General features: G+C 39.0%; 1 protein-coding gene across 5 annotated transcripts in view; it reads right to left on the bottom strand.

Annotated features, from left to right (window-relative positions):
• The window catches only part of PPEF1 (protein phosphatase with EF-hand domain 1), a 142457-nt gene that overhangs the window by 46066 nt on the left and 76003 nt on the right, over nucleotides 1-20388 (bottom strand). For all 5 annotated transcript variants that reach the window (XM_065915225.1, XM_065915229.1, XM_065915230.1 and 2 more), the window contains 3 exons: nucleotides 18803-18963; nucleotides 12039-12153; nucleotides 6879-6925 (listed from right to left, as the gene is read on the bottom strand). In XM_065915225.1, coding sequence (XP_065771297.1) covers nucleotides 6879-6925; nucleotides 12039-12153; nucleotides 18803-18963 — 323 coding nt within the window. The remainder of the gene's footprint in view (nucleotides 1-6878; nucleotides 6926-12038; nucleotides 12154-18802; nucleotides 18964-20388) is intronic.

Here is a 20388-nt window from a genome sequence, read left to right as displayed (position 1 = left end):
CAAATAGTAATGATCAGCTAAGCCATACACCTTACATAGCACACTTGACACCCAATAAGCTTTAACCTTTTCAAAAAAATCACATGTCTTCAAAAGAATAAGATTTGTGATAATGAAGCTCATTCAGTAGAAAATGTCACTGTCTCTGAAAGTGATTCTAAAAGGAGTCCTAAATATATACTCAACTTCTGTAAGTGTTGAGCCTCTGAAGGCAAAGGCAAGACTTATTTGGGTGTATAAGATCTGCACTGTTGGTCCAGGACTAGTTGTATTACTTTACATAGTCTGAGTTCAAATACATTTTAGTCTTAGAATAATAAGAGAATTGGAAAATAGATAAAAAGATGACCTAAGTCTTCTGGGACATGGGTCTCTAGGATATTTAGACTTCTGGTTACTGAGGTTTCTCTGGATTTCTTTCAAAAAATGACTCACTGCTGCTGAGTGAACCCATCCTTCACTCAGTTCCAGTAAACCAAACTCTCTGGCTTATTCCACAGCTGATACACAGCAAACCATCTATGTTATGGTGATATAGTTGACAAATATAGAAAACCCAGGGTAAACTACAACTCTGCACACAGCATCAGATGACCTTCAGGGGGAAAAGTAGCAGACCACAATTAACTAACTTGAGTAGAGATAAAAAGTCCTATTTCCCACTGATACATTTTACATAAGACATCTAGAAGTAACTGCAATTTTTTTGAACATTTTCCCAAAGCACATCAAATAATCTCTGGACCTCAACTCCACATTATTTTAATTTTTATTTTGTTTGCAAACTCTATTTAGAGGTCTGTTCCGATTGTAACATACTGCCTTAATTTTAAAGGGAAAAGAATTGACTGCTGTGGCAGTAGGAAGAATATCAGCAACAGAGAAAAAAGAAAATATTTAATGACCTTCACAGTTGGCAAATTTGGGTCATAAGGGGTGGGATAGAGGATGGTGGGGAAGAGAGAAAGAAAAGGAAAACAAGGCTGTGTGGCTCCCACGGACAGCATCAGTATGACACCAACAGGGTTGAGAAGTAATTAGCTTCTCTCTGTCCATGTGCACCTCTCTTTCAACTGCAGGAGGTCTCCACCTACAGCATCAATTTAACAAACTAACTTGCCAATACTTAGTCTAAAATTTCCAGCTTTCTATTCAATGAGGAAAAATGTCTTGTAATTTTACCAAGGCTACAGTTCTGAATGAAGAATTCCAAATTGGTGACTTCAATTAAGCAAGAGTGGCTGATTAAAATTAACCTTTTCAGGAAATAAAGTCTAAAAATAGGACCTAACTAATGCCAGTGGAAACTGACAGATTTTATTTTCTTGGGCTCCAAAATCACTATGGATGGTGACTGTAGCCATGAAATTAAAAGACACTTACCCCTTGGAAGAAAAGCTATGACAAATCTAGACAGCATATTAAAAAGCAGAGACATCACTTTGCTGACAAAGGTTGGTATAGTCAAAGCTATGATTTTTCCAGTAGTCATGTACAGATGTGAGAGCTGGACCATAAAGAAGGCTGAATGCCAAAGAATTAATGCTTTCGAATTGTGTTGCTGGAGAAGACTCTTGAGAGTTCCTTGAACTCCAAGAAGATCAAACCAGTCAATCCTAAAGGAAATCAACCCTGAATATTCATTAGAAGGATATATACTAAAGCTCCAATACTATGGCCACCTGATGGGAAGAGCTGACTCACTGCTAAAGACCCTGAAGCTAGCAAAGACTGAGGGCAGGAGGAGAAGGGGGTGACAGAGGATGAGATGGTTGGATGGCATCACTGACTCGATAGAGATGACTTGGAGCAAACTCCGGGAGTTAGTGAAGGACAAGGAAGCCTGGTGTGCTGCAGTCCACGGGGTTGCAAAGAGTCAGACACGACTTAGCGACTGAACAACAACTAATGCCATGTAAATCTGTTCGCTTGATGATATCCAAAGCCATATAAAGTTGAGATGCTCTTTTAAGTAAAGGTGTGTCATGGTTAATCATATGGCACTCAGAGGAATTCCTTACAAACCTAGATGGGATTGTGAGCTGAAACTGTCTAGCTTAGTCTTAAGGTGCTAAATGACACAATTTGTAAGGATAATTAAATACTAAAGAAACTAAAAATGTCAAAACAACAAAAATGATCACTTGTACAAATTCCATCATTTATTGGAGCACACCACAAAAAGAGTGTGGAACTAATCTTTTCTGATTCTTCAAAACTTTCATTCATGATTAGGCAAAATTACTAAATTACTAAAACTCTTTGAAGGGATTGTCTTAATGTCACCTCATCCAGGAAGTCTCCCAAGACTTAGGTGCCCCTCCAATGTGCTCCCTTGGAATCTCGCATACCCCATTTATAACATGTCCTACCCTGAACTATCTTGTCTTTTTATTGGTTGACCTACATAGGTATCTAATAAATATATGTGAAATGAATGACATTTATACTCATCTTTGTATCTCCCCACAGTTTTTACACAGGGCTTTGAACACTGCAGGGACTAGATAAAAGTTTATTGAATGAATAAATGAGTGGACAGATGCACTTCTGCATATGATCAGTTGTAACAAATAGAAGTCTTAAACTGAACCAGTAATTTGGATGAAAAGAGTAATATGGCAAGGCATCTTAGGGACCCTACATTGTAACTCTCCCTCTCAGGCTTTGCCCTGGGTTGGCCGTGGGCCAGCCCCAGCCCTGCAGCCTCCTCACTCCATACTACAAAAAAGAAATGATGAGGGAGAAACTGTCTAGCAAAACATCAACTGAAAGATGAATTACAATTATGCCTTAATTCAAAGCCTGAGTTTTTCCTGGTTTCTCTTTTAGGTTGATGGAAAGGAAAAAGTTAGAGCACAGTATAAGCTTTGGCCACTTACAGCTTAAAAAATCTCCCACGGGATGTAGTTTGCTATTCCCTAAAATTCAAGTTCAACCAGAACTTGAATAAAATAAACCAATTTTAATTAATAATAATAAAGTACTTTTAATAAATTAAATAATAAGTTAAATAAGGATGAGTTAAAGCCTGGTCACTAGCTGCTTCTAGAAAGAAGAGAGTGAGCCCATGGCTTACACTGAGGTGGCTTAATCCTGTGTGCTCCCATGAATGAACCAGAGGAGAGTATCACATGCAGGCATTACCTATCACTGGGATTTAACACATTGCTGATGCACTGAGTAACAAGAACCAGTCACCATCACAGAAACTCTACCTTTTCCTGAAGCAATCAAGTGACTGCTTGCTGTAACCCCCGTGCAGGCAAGCTCTGTATCTGATGCCACGAGAGAAACCCATCACTCTCCACCTCTCTCCTCAATTTTAAGGTGTTCTTCCTTTCCTCCTCATCTGCTTTCCTGGCCCATTACTCTTCCCTCACCTAATCTTTCTTTTTTTCATGCTCTCTCATCTTCTTGTACCTAAGAGCCAACAACACTCCTCATACTGCAGCACTGCTGAAACGAATTTTCCAGATCAATGAAGTTTATTCCTTTAAAAGCTAAAATACATTTTTAAATTACTTAACCATTCTGGCTAAGAGTTCTGGAAATGGGCCATTTGGTCTCTTTACTTCTTAACAGAGTGTACACCATAGAAATTCAAACTTTCTTGACCATGCAGGTTCATCAATCTAAGCATCCCCTCAGGCACATCCCCTCAGGAGAGTTCAGGATGGAGCTCTCCCCAACACACACAGCCCCATAACACTTAATGTTACTGCTTCATTTCTACCTCATTTTGATAGTTTTAGATCTCTTTGTACTGTCAGGAAGAATTTTACTTTTCATCGTTCTATCTCACTTTTTCTTCCCCCTCTCACTCCCTAATCTGTGGCAGCATAGGTAACCAGACAGCAAACTTACAGGAATAATGTGTCAGATAAGGTTTTACAGATATATGGTCATTGGGCATTGAGTAAGGGCCTAGGGCTCATCCTGTGAATAAAGTTCATTGGATTTCTGACAGTGATTTCAAGAGTTCAGAGACCCTTTTTACTTAATTCTGGACTTGGGACCGTAGGAGTGATAATAAGACGGGAGTTTGTTCTTTGGATGGGTGAATATCACTGTCCTTTATATTTAGGTAGAAATGTCGTACCCAGAACAGTTTCTGTTCATGGTTTTAGGCCCCACTCTACTTGTGTGATCTACCACCATTCCTCATTTAAACTTTGGATAAAAAGTAAGACAGAAAAGGCAAATTGCTGACTGTCACAAGTTACAGATCATCATACAGCATAGTTTCCTGAGATGTGTCTGTGTCCTGTCCATTCCTTCCTTGGCCTCTAACTTAGCACACTCCTTACCCACAAGCTAAGTGTCTCACCATCTTTGCAAGGCCACCAGGTCACTCTCCCTTCTCAGACACCATTAATTGCATCATCTTTTCAGTTTCTTAAGATGGAAGCCTGCTGTCATCAATGGCTCTTCCCTTAGTTGTCTTTTTTAAACCAGGCAATTTCAAGCTTCTGGTGCATGCAGTTTATTCCATGTCCAAGATACATTTCATCTGCTCCTCATTCAAATCTGTTAAAATTCTAACTCATGGTTCTACTTTCCAAATATCTTCTTTCCAAACATCCCTCTCACCTCCCCCTACTCAAATCTATCCCAAATAACAGAGCTTTACTCTTTCATCACTGGGCTCTCAATCTCTACTTCCTGAACACCATCATTGGTAAACTCTCAAAATATTTCTTGTTTTCATGTGAATGCTATAATTTCACCTTAAGTCCTTTTTATAGTACTTTTTACCACCCACCTCCTCCTGTTCAGTCTTTACATTAGCACTTTCCAGTTTTATATATTCCATTTAGTTTTGCCAATGGAATTAAAGAAACATTCTCTTCTCGTGTCTGTCTACTCCAGAGTCCCTTCCCTGATCACACCTTAGTATCTTCAACTAACTCTTGAGAAATTTTCTTTTCTAATTGCCTAGGAAGTCACTTTTCCCATTTAATTTACTCAACTGTTTTCCCTTTTCTGTATTTCCCCAAACCTCCAGGGAAATATAATTATCAGATTTTATGCTGTGGTTATTACCCACATGCCTCCAGCCCTCCTCCGTCCTCAGATTGTAATTGTCAAAAATAACAAGACTGCACTTCTGACATTTATATGGTGCTATGCACAGATTTAAACAAATCCCATTCCTCAAACTGTGTAAATGAACTCCCTTCTGCCTTCAACTCATTCAGCAAGACATCCCTCTGGAAATCTGGGCCTCCCTTAGGAATGGTGCTGGACTCCTGACTCCTACAGGCCTCTGGAAGGAAAGGAACCATTCCTCTCCAGGATGGAGACCTCGGGGTCAGGAGTTGGAGAGGGTTCACATGCTCCATAGGGCCACCAACAGACCAACACTTTGCCAGCCTTGGATAAAAGCCTCTAGTCCTTCTAGGCCCATGAGCTCTGACTAAACTTCCTCCCCTGATCTTTATCTCTCAGGCCTGTGGCCAACTCACTCACCACATCTGCTCTTCACGTGCTTGATCTCCTCATCTCTAATATTCTCTTTCATTCACTTCAACCACTAACATTCTGGATTCCACCTTGGACCCACTTATCTCCTAGGACTACATCCCTTGCAACTTCTCAACCATCCTACTTCCTGGGTCTTCACCCCAGTAAGCCTGCTCCCTGACAAATATATACACATACACATGGGCTTCCCAGGTGGCACAGTGGCAAAGAATCTGCTTGCCAATGCAGGAGAAGCAAGAGACTCAGGTTCAATCCCTGGGTCAGGAAGATCCCCTGGAGTAGGAAATGGCAACCCACTCCAGTATTCTTGCCTGGAAAATTCCTTGGACAGAGGAGCCTGGCTAGCTACAGTTCATGGGGTCGCAAAGAGTCAGACACGACTGAGCGACTGAACACACACACACATATACACACACATGTATATACGTAAACACATATATATGAGTCACTTTCCTGTATACCTGAAATGAAAACAATATTGTAAACCAACTGTATTTCAATAATACTAAAAAACAAAAAAAGAATATTGCAGCCAAAAAAGGAATTAAGGGTCATGGAGGTTATGTGGCTTTATTCAAGCTCTCACAGTCCCCAAAGAGGAAAACTGATTCCCCATCATAATAATCAGAATATATTTTCTTTCAGGCCATCTGAAATACCTATGCTGTGGCCAATTATTCGACATGCTATCTTGTGGGGAAGACATTCTGACCAAAAAGAAAGACGAAGGGGATACCACTCTAAAGGTAGACGTTACCTCAGGATCAATTTTCTGTATCTAATCATCCCATAAGCAAATATTTAGGTTGCAACCGCTGGCTCAGAGAGAGAAACAAATCTGGTCAGAGACGCGCAGAAACTCCACGCCAGCCAAGCTGCTTTGCGCCCTCTGTGCAGGCTTCCTCAATCACTCAAACGGAAAGGAGTTGCAGCACTGCAGGAGCAGCTGAGCCCAGCAATGGTGAATCAGGGTGGAGAAGAGAGCAGTCTGGAACTTTCTATGGGGGACCCCTTTCAGGCACAATTAGCGCGCACTGGAGCAGAAGACTGCTGTGGCCTGCTCACTTCTGAACAAAGTAACAATAAAATAAAAAACTGCTCCCCTCTCCATCCTGTGTCGTCTACACATTTACAAAGTAATAAAGAACATAAATACCATCAGGCCCAAATCCTAAGGGATCTACAGATAATAATAATATTAAACAGAGACTCAAATCTTTAATTCTTTTTGTGAGGAAGAAAACAACAAAACTTTCAACTTCTTGAATAAAAACTGTCCTATTACATCTGTATTTGTACATATGCCTAATAAAACTAATACTGTTATCTGCTGTAGTCCTGCCTTCACCCAACAAAAATGTAAATAAATATTTAGCAAAACAATAATTTACCTTATAGAAGATCAAAAAAAGGTCATCTAGCTTCCCATGCAAATCACCTGGAAATGAAATGAAAAATTCAGTATTCAGGAGGAAACAAGAAAATGCCCTTTGTACTAAAGAATTTAAAACCTGAAATAATGCTGATACATGCCAAGCATTAGGACATTGGGTTCTTACCCTATGATGATATTAATTCAACAGACGGTTTGTTTCCATAGCACCATTTGGAAACTTCATCCCTTTTCTTATAAGGGGCAGCATCCAATGTCGCAATTTCCTATTCATTCCTGCCATTTATGCTGTGCTTTCAGGACTTCCCTGGTGGCTCAGACAGTAAAGCGTCTGCCTGCAATGTGGGAGACCTAGGTTCAATCCCTGGGTCAGGAAGATCCTCTGGAGAAGGAAATGGCAACCCACTCCAGTACTCTTGCCTGGAAAATCCCATGGATGGAGGAGCCTGATAGGCTACACTCCATAGGGTCACAAAGAGTCGAACATGACTGAGCAACTTCACTTCACTTAGCTCACTCTATGCCAAGTGCCAGACTAAGGGTTTACATGAACTATCTTGCTCAATCCTAAAACCACTAGCCAAGTATGGATGTGAGAACTGGACTACAAAGAAAGCTGAGTGCCAAAAAATTGATGCTTTTGAACTGTGGTGTTGGAAAAGACTCTTGAGAGTCCCGTGAACTGCAAGGAGATCCAACCAGTGGAGATCCAACCAGTCAATCCTAAAAGAAATCAGCCCTGAATATTCATTGGAAGGACTGATGCTGAAGCTGAAACTCCAATACTTTGGCCACCTGATGCGAAGAACCAACTCATTGGAAAAGACCCTGATGCTGGAAAAGATTGAAAGCGGGAGGAGAAGGGAATGACAGAGGATGAGATGGTTGGATGGCATCACCGACTTGATGGACATGAGTTTGAGTAAGTTCTGGGAGATGGTGAAGGACAGGAAAGCCTGGCGTGCTGCAGTCCATAAGGTGGTAAAGAGTCGGACACGACTGAGCGACTGAACTGAACACCACTCTATGAGATGGGTATTGTTTTCACCATATTCATTTCACATATGAGGTTCAGAGTAGTTAAGCAACTTACAAAGCTGACAAACTACCAAGTAGCAGAGCTGGAATTCAAACTCAACTTTATCTCACTTCAAAACTATACTGTACTCTACTGCCTACACTAGGAGAATCTCTAAGAGAACAGCAATATTACTTATTTATCATTAAACCCCTAAATGCCTCCTATAGTACCTGCTGCATAGTAGGCATTCAATAATTAAGTTCAATTGGGAAATGCACAGTTTTTTAAAGCCATGTTTTCAAGAACATGCAGTAGAATCTGAAACTTAAAAATTGTGAGTAGATATTTGACATTCTCTTAATGAGACTATTAGCAAAAATAAAAATGAAAGCATTGCTTTATAAAACTCAAGAAATCATGTAAATATGTGAAGCCATTAATTCAAAAACAAGAGCAAATATGTGAATATTCAAAAGCCCTATTTGGATAACTATTTCTAGGTAAATATTTGTCTTTCATAAGCTCTGTCATAAATGTTTATTCCTTATATCCAACTTTATTACCAAATGTAATTTAACTTAGGAATACTTTGCCCCAGTTTGTTTTAAAATGCTACAAACAAAATTAACCAAACATATACAAGAGATGAGTCCAATTATTATGGGAGTAACAAAATTAAAATACAACATCACCAGCATTTATTTATAAAATGACTACAATATTAATACTAAGTAAGGAGATCAAATCAGTCAATCTTAAAGGAAATCAATCCTGAATATTCATTGGAAGGACTGATACTAAAGCTGAAGCTCCAATACTTTGGCCACCTGATGCAAAGAGCTGACTCACTGGAAAAAACTCTGATGCTGGGAAAGGTTGAGAGTGGGAGGAGTAGGGGACAACAGAGGGTGAGATGTTGGATGGCATCACTGACTTAATGGACATGAGTTTGAGTAACCTCCAGGAGTTGGTGATGGACAGGGAGGCCTGGCGTGCTGCAGTCCATGGGGTCGCAGAGCTGGACATGACTGAGCAACTGAACTGAACTCATTTACATATTGTCCAGGGCTGCTTTTGAGCTACTAGGGCAGAGCCAAGTAGTTGGGCACAGAGACCATATGGTTTATAAAGCCAGAATGTTTATCATCCTGTTCCTTAAAGAAAAGCTTGTCAAGCCCTCATCTAGAACACCCCTCATGGTTAAAGTCACCCGCGTTAAAGATCTTGGCTAAAACGTACTCATATGGCCAAAAGTAAGCACTTCATATGGGCTACTGTAGAAGAAAGTTCTGGAGAGCTGATTTTCACACCTTGATACTGTTTCTTTCTGGGTAACCTAGAAAAGGACCCACCACTTTGAGCTTCAGTCTTCTCATCAGCAAAGTGAGGGTAATGCAAACTTCTCCACCCACCTCAGGGGGACATGGGGAGATGATGGATACTAAGGTGCTCCACAGACCATGAAGAGCTACAGGAACGTCCAGAGGGGTTGCTGCTGCTGTTCTTAATGTTCAGTACTATGTGCTCTTGCCACTGGATCCTACAGAGACCCTGGAACTTTTCCATGGTCAGCAGGGCAAGGACAGCACTGGTCACTGGGAGATTTACCAGTCAGCAAAAGCCATTTCTGGAACTTTCAGCAATATGGAAATCAAGAGATTCACTGGCTTCATTGTAACTTTAAGATCTTTCAAAATTGTGTCAAATAGAAAAATGTAGTTTTGAAAAAATGTGACTTTTAAATTGTTTCCAATTTCATATTAGGAGCTTCGAATAGAAGAGCAGTCTTAAAATGGGATTGCAGAGATGAGTGGTTCTTAGTTCAAGGCAGATCCCAAGGATCCCCAGTATCCCAGGACTCTGGGAGATAGTGAGGGACAGGGAAGCCTGACGTGCTGCAGTCCATGAGGTCACAAAGGGTCGGACACGACTTAGCGACTGAACAACAACAAGAATATTAAGAGCATATTAATACTACTGCATACTTAAATCTCACTCCAAATCTAAGGAAATAAAAATGGAAGGACTTTACTTATTAGTTAAATATATATTTTTTAAATTATTTTGTTTTCCTAATTCTCTTCAGGATGACTTGTCTTTCAAAGATTTGGGTAGTCAGAGTGTTGTAGCTAGCAAGCTAATAAATGAATTGGTTTCAGCATATTAAGAGTTGAGGTTATAAAGATATAACCAACTTCTAGTTGGACAGCAAAAGATAACACTCAATGTATCATGAAAAGCCACAAAAAGATATTTTTACTGCATATAAAATATAAGTACATACATGGTTAACTTTTATAATATAAATGTAGACTAAAACACCTATATTTCATGCACATTAAGAATCATGCAACATGCTTAGATGTGCATATAAAAAACTGCATCTGGAAATTAAAATAATGGTAAAGGTTCATCATAATTTCTCGCCCTTTCCTAATACTGTCTTAAACAGAGGATGGTTTTGAAAATATGGCCCCAATTTTAAATGATGGCCAAATTTTTCTAGGTTCAATGGGGCTATTATAGAGAGTTTAATGAAAATTCCTATGCTATGGGAATGTATGGGCCTGGCTTTTCCTTCTACCAATGGTGCTATGTGGAAAAAATCTGGAAATATTAATAAATGCCCAAGATGTATCTTTTAAAAAATGAAACTGTCACATCAATCCATTCCCTAATCTCTGTCTTGTGATGGAAAATGAAACACCAGTCAGAGCGGTGCATAATGGAACTGGGATAGCAGATGTGGGACTGCCTCTAACCTGGGATGCAAAAGATCTGATTTTTAATTCTGACTTTGCCACTAACCAGCTGAGTGAGCTAGGGTAGAGAGAAGGGGACAAGTTATTACATAGACATGCATGGAAGAAAATACCATTTCTGGGCCTCAATTTTATCCATAAGAACAAGGGATAGACCAGCTGATCTCTGTAAGAACGATTCAGTCCATACACTGTGTGATTCCAGAACTTACATGCCCTCTAATTAATTTATATCTTCTTCCAAATCCTTTCATGCAAAGACAAGTCTCTAATGGCAACTGGAGGTGTACTAGAAACATACAGGAGCAGATCACAGTCTCTGTTTGGCTTATTATATTATACTCTGAGAGCAAATCTTGCCCTGGCTCCACAGGCTTCATTGGTTGGCCTGGCTTCCTGAGCCTCATAACTCCAAATTCTTTATCTCCATGGAAAGTAAGAGCCAATGAGGTCTTGAATAAAAGGTCCCCACTGCTGAGATCCATCATCTGGTAGGCAAAGATGATTAGGTTGAAACTGAACCATTAAGGACTCTTCAAGAGCCTGAGTCCGGGCATGACATGGAGCGTATACTGCTACATCAAGTCTCTGTCACCACTATCAGATGCTAGAAATGGAAATGGTTTAATTAGATTGTCAAATCCATTCTACCTGCCAGAGTAAAAGAAACATGGGCTAAAAATTGATTTGGAAAATAACAATCACTGTGTTGTAACCTAAAGGCTTAATTAGAAGTTAAGAGAATTGCTGTTCCTTCCACACACTCCATTCTCAGGCAGTTGCAAGCATGCTGAGCACCAACTGTGTTGAATTTCAATGTGTACTGCTTCCTGAAGCAATATCCTGCCAGGCTGGCCTATATGATAACAAAATCTCAGCTCTTGTTATTTAGAAGAACAAGGAACAGATTTCTGGGACATTCCCACTCTTCTAAAAGCTGCAGAGACCAGCTGAAAAATCTCAAACAGCAGCCGAGGGAAGAGAAGAGGTTAAACTCCACCCTGCCATGGGCTTTTCCCTTCCCAGCAGAAGTGGCATGCAGAGGCCCATCTAGAAAAAGCAACATGGAACAAAGATAATAAGAGCTAGATAGAGAGCAAAGAATGCTTATTCCACCCATGGGTAGTTTTCTGTATTAAAACGCTACCTGCCTTTATAAAAAGCTAAGAGTTCTTTAATTTCTCACATAATTAATTCCTGCCAGCTGGTATGCAAAACAAAGACAAGATGGGGAACAGTATTATCATGATAGATAACTCTATATTAACACTTTTCCCTTAATACAGTCCAATTTACACAGTTTTCAAGTTAGGCCAATGATGTAGAACCAAGAGGCTCCTAAATATTAATTTGGCAACTCGGCTCTGAAACTTACCACAGATTGTTATCTCTTTGGATGGAGATGTGCTTGTATGAGTGAAATTCGGCATTTGCTGCAGGACTTTCTTGGTTTCAAACAGCACCTCTAAGACATAATAAGCATGAAGTATCTGTGAGGGTGAAGAGAAAATAGCTATAATGAACTAGGAAGAAAGGCATGAGTGCATAGAGAGCAATGTATTATCCTGGCACAGTATCTGGCACATAATAAGTCCTCACTAGAGATTTGTAAGTTGAATGAACAAATGGTTCCTAGCATGTCTATAGTCTCATGTTCTTAACAGACATCACCCATTCACAAAACATTTCTGATGAATCTTGGTCCTTAGAACCCAAGAGAAGTAACAGGGAAAAAAGGAGACTCCCCTGGCCTAAGAAATGTGCAGGCAAAAACATAAATAGAAAAGAAAAGAAAAGGAGGGAAAAGAGAGAAGGAGAAAGAAAGAGAGGGAGAGAAAGATTGTTCTAGAGGAGCTTCTTTGCATTTCTGTGCGACCTCCTGCCCCAGGGCTGGGAGCTAGGTGGGGGTGCTGCGTTAGGAGATCTCACAAGGCAACCAGACAAGCCTCAAGGGACTCCTGAGCCAGGTGTCCCTGCTGTGACTCAAGTATTTGGTACACAGATGTGAGGGTACAGGCCAGCAAGCACATTTATATGCAAGTCTGAGTATAAAACATACTGCAACGTCAAGTAAACAATTCCAATTATCTCCTGTAACGGCTATTCATTCCTTGGTCTCCTCCAGTTACAGTGTTGATGACAGCATTGTTTTAGACAGATTTACTGGGTTTTCTCCACCAGGCTTTTTGGTTTTTTATCCCTCTCTTTTTTAATTATAAAATATTCCAAATACATAATCCAAAATATGATGTAACTGGTACAAACTTAACAGATGCTAACACCACTTTACAGTCAGAAATGTTTATACCTGTATTGTCCAATGCAGTAGAAACTGGTCACATGGGGCTACTGACCACTTGAAATGGGGCTAGTCAAAACTGAGACATAATATAAGCACAAAATACACACTGGATTTTAAAGATTTAGTATGAAAAAAAAGTAAAATGTCTCATTAAAAACTTTTAATATGATTACATATTAAAATGATAATTTTACATGTTTGAATAAATAAAACACATTATTAAAATGAATTTCACTTTTTTCTTTTCGCTTTTATAATATTGACTACTGGTGGTTTAGTTGCTAAGTTGTGTCTGACTTGCAACCCCATGGACTGTAGCCTGCCAGGCTCCTCTGTTCATGGGATTCTCCAGGCAAGAATACTGGAGTGGGTTGCCATTTCCTTCTCCAGGGGATCTTCCCGACTCAGGAATCGAACATGGGTCTCCTGCATTGCAGTCAGATTCTTTACCTACTGAGCTATGAGGGAAGCCTAATACTGACTACTGGAAGATTTTAAATATGTATGTGGATCACATTATATTTCTATTGGACAGCACTGACTGGTTTAGATTACTGGAGGCTAAGAGAGGTTGTTATCTACATACTGTTCAGGTGATGCTTTAGGTGAGCTTCCTAGATGGCTCAGTGGTAAAGAATCCGCCTGCTAAGCAGGAGATGCGGGGTGTGATTCCTGGGTTGGAAAGATCCCCTGGAGGAGGGCATGGCAACCCACTCCAGTATTCTTGCCTGGAGAATCCCATGGACAGAGGAGTCTGGCAGGCTACAGTCTACAGGGTCACAAAGAGCTGGACACAACTTAGGGACTAAATAACAACAACAATGCTTTCGGTATTGGATTTAGGGCAGATAGAACCCTTTGGAACAATCCTATCTCATGGTGTCCTGAAGTTTCCATTTCCAATTAAAATAATGAAATTATTTTCTAATAAAAAATATTAAGTTTGGAGAATTTTCATGATTAAATAATTTAAAACAACAACAACAACAACAGGACGCAGGATTTGAAGCAACGTGAGAATTAGAAAGAAAGAAAAGGGCCCCTGAATGTTGATTAGTAGGGAGTAAGCCCTATTTCCTGTCTCCCCAAACCTAATGGATTGATAAGGATTTCCCCCACAAAATCATTTTAAACCTATTCAATGCATTTTAAATCTATTCAACTTGACAGGGTGAGTCAAATCTTGAATGTAACCTTTTCATTAGCCACATTTTAAAGAAACAGGCAAAACACTTTGATAAAATGGTTTATTAATATATGAATTGGCATTTATTTAATTTACTGATTCCCAAAACTGGCTTCAGTGTTACCTTAGCTTGCCACTGTAGACTTTTTGGACCATTTGTAGCATTAATCAGAGTAAGTGCTGCCTGAAAAGGCAGTTGTTTTTAAGTTAAATTAACAAATATTCATTGAGGATATATTGCAACAACAGAAAATTCCTATTATGAAAATAGTTTTTCTGGATCCTTTTCAATTGTCTAAAATCACATTGGTTATGTTAGTCCCCACAGAGCCAGTGTACTTCTCTTCCAATAGCATTATAATTGTGTTTACAATTGCAATATTAAATACTACTCAAAAGAGTTAACTCATGTTGGTTTATATGCTTATATTCAGATTAAATGACGACTCAAATAAAATATTCACATTCTTTTAAAGGCATTGAGAGAGGAAAATAGTACTTTTGAAGAATTTTCTTTTTTAAAAAGTAACTAGGGAATTCCCTGGTTGCCCAGTGCTTAGGACTCCATGCTTTCACTGCTGAGGGTGTGGGTTCAAGCTCTCGTTAGGGAACTAAGATCTCACAAGCTGTGCAGCATGGCCAAAAAAAAAACAACTAGTTTTTAAACAGAAAAAGAAAAATTCTTTGTAAAGTTGAAATACAAATTTAAACAGCAAAAAGAAGCATAACAATGGAAAGTAATTCTCCTCCTTTGCCAGACATCAGTCCCCTTTCCCTATCCCAAGAAACAGCCACTGTTTTGAGTATCTTTCCAAAAAATATTCTATGTACTTGCAAGCCTATAAAAATCAATATAACTACATATGAATATGCAAACATATGTATAAGTACATAATTCTTTAAATAACATGTGGTATATTCACACAAAGGATTACTATTCAACCAAAAATAGGAATGAGGTACTGATACACGCTACAGTATGAATGAACCTTGAAAACATTATGCCAAGAAGCCACCAGGCACAAAAGGCTACATATAATATGATTCCTTTTATATAAATGTCCAGATTGGGAAAATCTGTAAAGACAGAAAGTAAACTGGTAGTTGACAGGGGCTAGGGAGAAGGGAGAATGGGAAGTGACTGCTTAATGGGTACTAGGCTTTGTTTTGAGGATGATAAAAATGTTCTGGAATTAGACAATGGTGATTGTTGTACAACACTGGGAATATACTAAAAACCAATAAATCATACACTTCATTTAAATTGGTTTAAAAAATCGATTTTATGTTATGTGACTTTTATCTTAATTTTAAAAATTAAGATTATATATATATATAATGCTTATTAATTTTGTTTAACAAATGGGAACACACTGTACACTATGTTGAATCTTTTCATCTTCCCTTAACAACACAATCCTTTCATTTTTATAAAATGAAAACTGTCTATCTTTTCAGAGCTCCTTGGATTTTTGTCTTATCTTTTATATCCTTGAGCATATTAAGCACACTTAAAGTCTGATCTGATAATGCCATTATCTAAAAACTCTATAGGTTTGTTTTGCACTGTTTGTGGTTTGCCGAAGTTTTCTTTTGTGAATCTTGCATCTTCCTATGACTGGTTAACACTTGTATTAAGTTCTGGATATTGTATATGAAAACTTGAAGAAATAACTTGAAGCCTATTTTCTTACAGAGAGGATTTATATTTTCTTTTGGCAGGTGGCTAGGAGCATTAGCTGTCCAGGATGATCTCAATTTTAGGAATTAGGTGACTGAAAATTTTGCTTCGGATCCTACAGAGCCAGTACTTTTACTCACTCTTACTCCTAGGGTATGCCCTTAAGGTCAAAGTGACGGTTTCGGGGTGATGTCAGAAAATAATGGAGCAGGTAGTTCCAAGATCCCATCCCCCTGCAGAAACACTGAAAAATCAAGCCGAAAAAATAGATCGAACAAACAAACCAGTCAGATCCAACTTCATCAGAGCTCTGGAAAATAGTCAAAGCTCACAGCAACCAAGGAAATGCTGAGTCAAGAAAGAGGCAACTTAAATATGGCTCAGTGGATCTCCTGGTGGCTCAGACGGTAAACAATCTGCCTGCAATGCAGGAGTCCCAGGTTCAACTTCTGGGTCAGGAAGATTCTCTGAAGAAGAGAATGGCTGCCTACCCACTCCAGTATTCTCGCCTGGAGAATTCCATGGACAGAGGTACAGTCCATCGGGTTGCAAAGAGACACAACTGAGAAACTAACACACTAAGCAGAAAGTAAAGGCTTTGATAGATTTGTAAACAGTCAGGCTAAGTGGTAAAGGAGTGTACCAACACAGAGCCAGTCTGCAGAGATTAGATTTTTCTTCTTTCCCTTCTTTCTTTTCCCCTTTCCTCCTTCCTTCCTTCCTCTGGCCTTTATCTCTTTCTTTCTTTCTTAATGGCTCTTGGTGTTCAAGGAAATCCTTATCAAAACACTAAGTGAACACAGGCTAAAAGAAAAGAAATTTCAGGGGATTTCCCTGGTGGTCCAGTGGTTAAGACTACACACTTCCACTTCAGGGGCACAGGTTCAATCACTGGACAGGGAACTAAGATCCTACAATGCTGCATAGTATGGCCAAAAAAATAAAAATTTTAATAAAAGTAATAATAAATAAAACTAAAAAAGAAAAGAAACTTCAGATACCTCTCACACAACTATACCTAAGAGACATCTACAGAATACTCCACCTAACAACAGCAGACTACACATCTTTACAAGGGCACATGGAACATTCTCCAGGAAAGACCAGATGTTAGGCCACAAAATAAGCCTCAATACATTCTAAAAAACTGAAATCACACAAAGTATCTTCTCTGATCACAATGGAATGAAACTAGAAATCAGTTACAGAAGGAAAACTGGAACATTCACAAATATGTGGAAATTAAACAACGTACTTTTAAACAACTGATGGGTCAAAGAAGAAATCACAAGGGAAATGAGAAAATACTTTGAGATCAACAAAAATGAAAACATAACATACCAAAACTTATGGGATACAGTGGAAACAATGCTTAGAAAGAAATGTATGGCTGTAAATGCCTACAAAAACAAAGAAAAATCTCAAATGAAAGCCTAACTTAATGCTTAAGGAGCTAGAAAAAGAAGAGCAAATTAAACTGAAAGCCAGCAGAAGAAGAATTAGAGTGCAGATAATTAAATAGAGAACCAAAAAATAAAAGAGACAATCAACAAAATCAAAAGTTGGTTCTTTGAAAAGAGCTACAAAGTTGAGAAAATTTTACCTAGACTGGCCAAGAAAAAACAGAGAAAAAGCAAATAACTATAATCAGAAATGAAAATGGGGACGTTACCACTGACCTAAAAGAAATAAAAAGAATTAGAAGAGAATATTATGAATAATTGCATACTAACAAATTAGATAACTTAAAAAGATGAAAGGGACAAATTCCTGGAAACACACAAATTATCAAGACTTACTCAAGAAGAAATATAACACCTGAATACATCTAGAACAAGCAGAGATTGAATAAGTAATCACAAAGTGCAAGACCCAAGAGCTTCACTGGTCAACTCTACAAAACATTTAAAGAAGTAACACCAATCCTTCTCCAACTCTTCTAAAATACAGAAGAGTAGGAAGCAATTCCTGACTCACTCCATGAGGTATTATCTTGATATCAAAGCCAGATAAAGACATCACAGGAAAAGAAAATACAAACTAATATCCCTTACGAATAAAATGTAAAAATCCTCAACAAAACACTAGCAAACGAAAACCAACAGAATTTCTAAAGAATTACATACGATGGCCAAGTGGGGTTTATTCCAGGAATATAAGGGTGGTTCAACATAAGAAAACTAATCAGTGTAATACACACTGTAATACACAGCATTACTAGAATGAAGGGGGGGAAAACACACAATCATTTCCACTGATGCAGAAAAAGCATTTGACAAATTCCAACACCTTTTCATGATAAAGCCACTCAGAAGACTAGGAATAGAAGGAAACTTCCTCAACTTGATAAGCAGCATTTATTAAAACAAACAAACAAACAAACATACAGAATATTAGCCAGCCATTAAAATAAAGGAGTACTGAAACATACCATGCCATGAATGAACCTTAAAAACATTATGCTAAGGGAAAGCAGCCACATACAAAAGGAAACAATATATAATTACATCTGTACGAAACATTCAGAATAGAAAAACCCATAGAGACAGAAAGTAGAACAATGATTGCCTGGAGTAGAGGAGGAGGGAATGGTAATGGGTATGGCACTTCTTTGGGAGGCGAAGAAAACATTCTGGAATTGGATATTAGTGATTGTTGCACAATCTTGTCAGTGTACTAAAAAGCATTGAATCCTACACTTTAAAATGGTGAATTTTATAGGATGTGAATTACAACTCAGAAAAAGAACAAGGAAACACTGAGAGCCTATAGCCAGAAAGGAGGTTTTGGTGCACCTTAAGAAACTTCTATTTAATGGGTTAAACAAAGCAGAGGGTAGTGCTCACTTAATGTGAAGTTTTTTCCCCAAGGGAATGCATTTCTGCTGTAGTGTTTTCATCCATTAAAAAAGATAGCTATTGAACACATGTTATGTACAAGAATCAGGACAGTATGTGTGCTTCCACTTGCCTGTTGTTGCTTGAAGCCCTCAATAAGTAAATCAATGTCAGTAAAAGTGAGAGGAAATTGCAGCCGAGGACCACAGTAGGAGTCTGGGACTTCTATCAACCCCAAATAGTCTTGTCTATCCTTGTCCTGGATGCTGCTACCAAAAAGGCGAGTTACTAATCCTGGAAATGGAAAGACAGGAAAGGGGGGAAAAAAATCAACATTCCCATACTTAAAATACGATTGATACCTTCTTGAATATCTAGCCCATGTAAAGCACTGTGTTAAATGTTACAAATACCAAGATATCCCACATATAACCATGAGGAATGACTTGTTCTGAGATCGGTAGGTATATTCACATGAATCATCATTATTCCTTCCTGGGTGGACATTTTACCAAAGCAGTGAGTTCATTAGTGGGGAGGAGAGGGTGGCACACAGAGAAAACTGATCAATCAAGGTATTTTGATGCTCTGAAGGGCTTTCCAAGTGGCTCAGTGGTAAAGAATCTGTCTTCCAATGCAGAAGACTCAGGTACATCCCCTGGAGAAGGAAATGGCAAGAAACCCACTCCAGTATTCCTGCCTACGAAATCTCATGGACAGAGGAGTCTGCCGGGCTGAAGACAATGGATCGCAAAGAGTTGGACACGAGTGAGTGAGTGAGCACAGCACAGCTCTAGTTCTACCTTTTTTGTGTGCATGTGCATGCTAATATCTTAGAGTTTTACAAATAAGGCTGAAGACGCACTGTATTTTATTCAAACATTTGTAACTCTTCAGGATCTGAAGAAGGAATCCATAGGGCCTGGACTCCATCTCAGGCCTGTCTGTGCTGATCGTGCTCGGCCACCTCTCCAGTGGACTCTGAACTCTCTGCTTAGTGCCTGTGGGAACGACAATGGAAGGATAAGAACCCCTCCAGACAGGGGAACCTTGAAGATCATATCCAGGTTACTCATCACCTAAGAGAAAACAGACACTAATCACCCCTGCCTCTGGACACTATCTATCAGAATGTAAGCACAGGCTTATCGGTTATTAACTATTTGGAATGTAACTGTGGGCTTATTGATTATTGACTGCTTGAACACATAACACGTGAATGATGGGGTTATTGTAGTTGTATTTACCCTTCCTTTGTTTATGTAAGTCTCAAGGGAATTGGGGTAGTGGGTTTGGACACATACACATCATACACATGGGGTATAAAAGATTTTCACAAATACTGGTTGGGGTCCTTGGCTAAGAGGAGACTCTGCCTTGGGCCTGCCGGTGTAATAAACTGCACTCCACTATCTGCATTGTCCTTCTGAGTGAGTTTGTTTCCCAGAAAGTGTGGCTATAACAGATCCACAGAAAATTAAATGTTAACATTCAACGTTTTCCTGTTGAATGCTTCAAATTTTACTTAGCTGTAACCGATATGTTTCTCTCATCACATAAAAACCAATTTTCTGACATGATTTTTCTTTCTTCTTGGTAACAAAGGAGATAAGGTTAGATGACCAACCACAGGCAGAAATTCCCAAAGGGCCTCTCTCTGGCAGAGAAATTTCTGTGTAACAGATTACCTGCACTTCTCATTTCAGTAGGTGCTGAAAC

Source organism: Muntiacus reevesi, chromosome X (assembly GCF_963930625.1).
Source record: "Muntiacus reevesi chromosome X, mMunRee1.1, whole genome shotgun sequence".
In the NCBI taxonomy this organism is placed as follows: Eukaryota; Metazoa; Chordata; class Mammalia; order Artiodactyla; family Cervidae; genus Muntiacus; species Muntiacus reevesi.
Note: the sequence above shows the minus strand (reverse complement) of the source record. Positions and strands in the feature narration are given on the sequence as shown.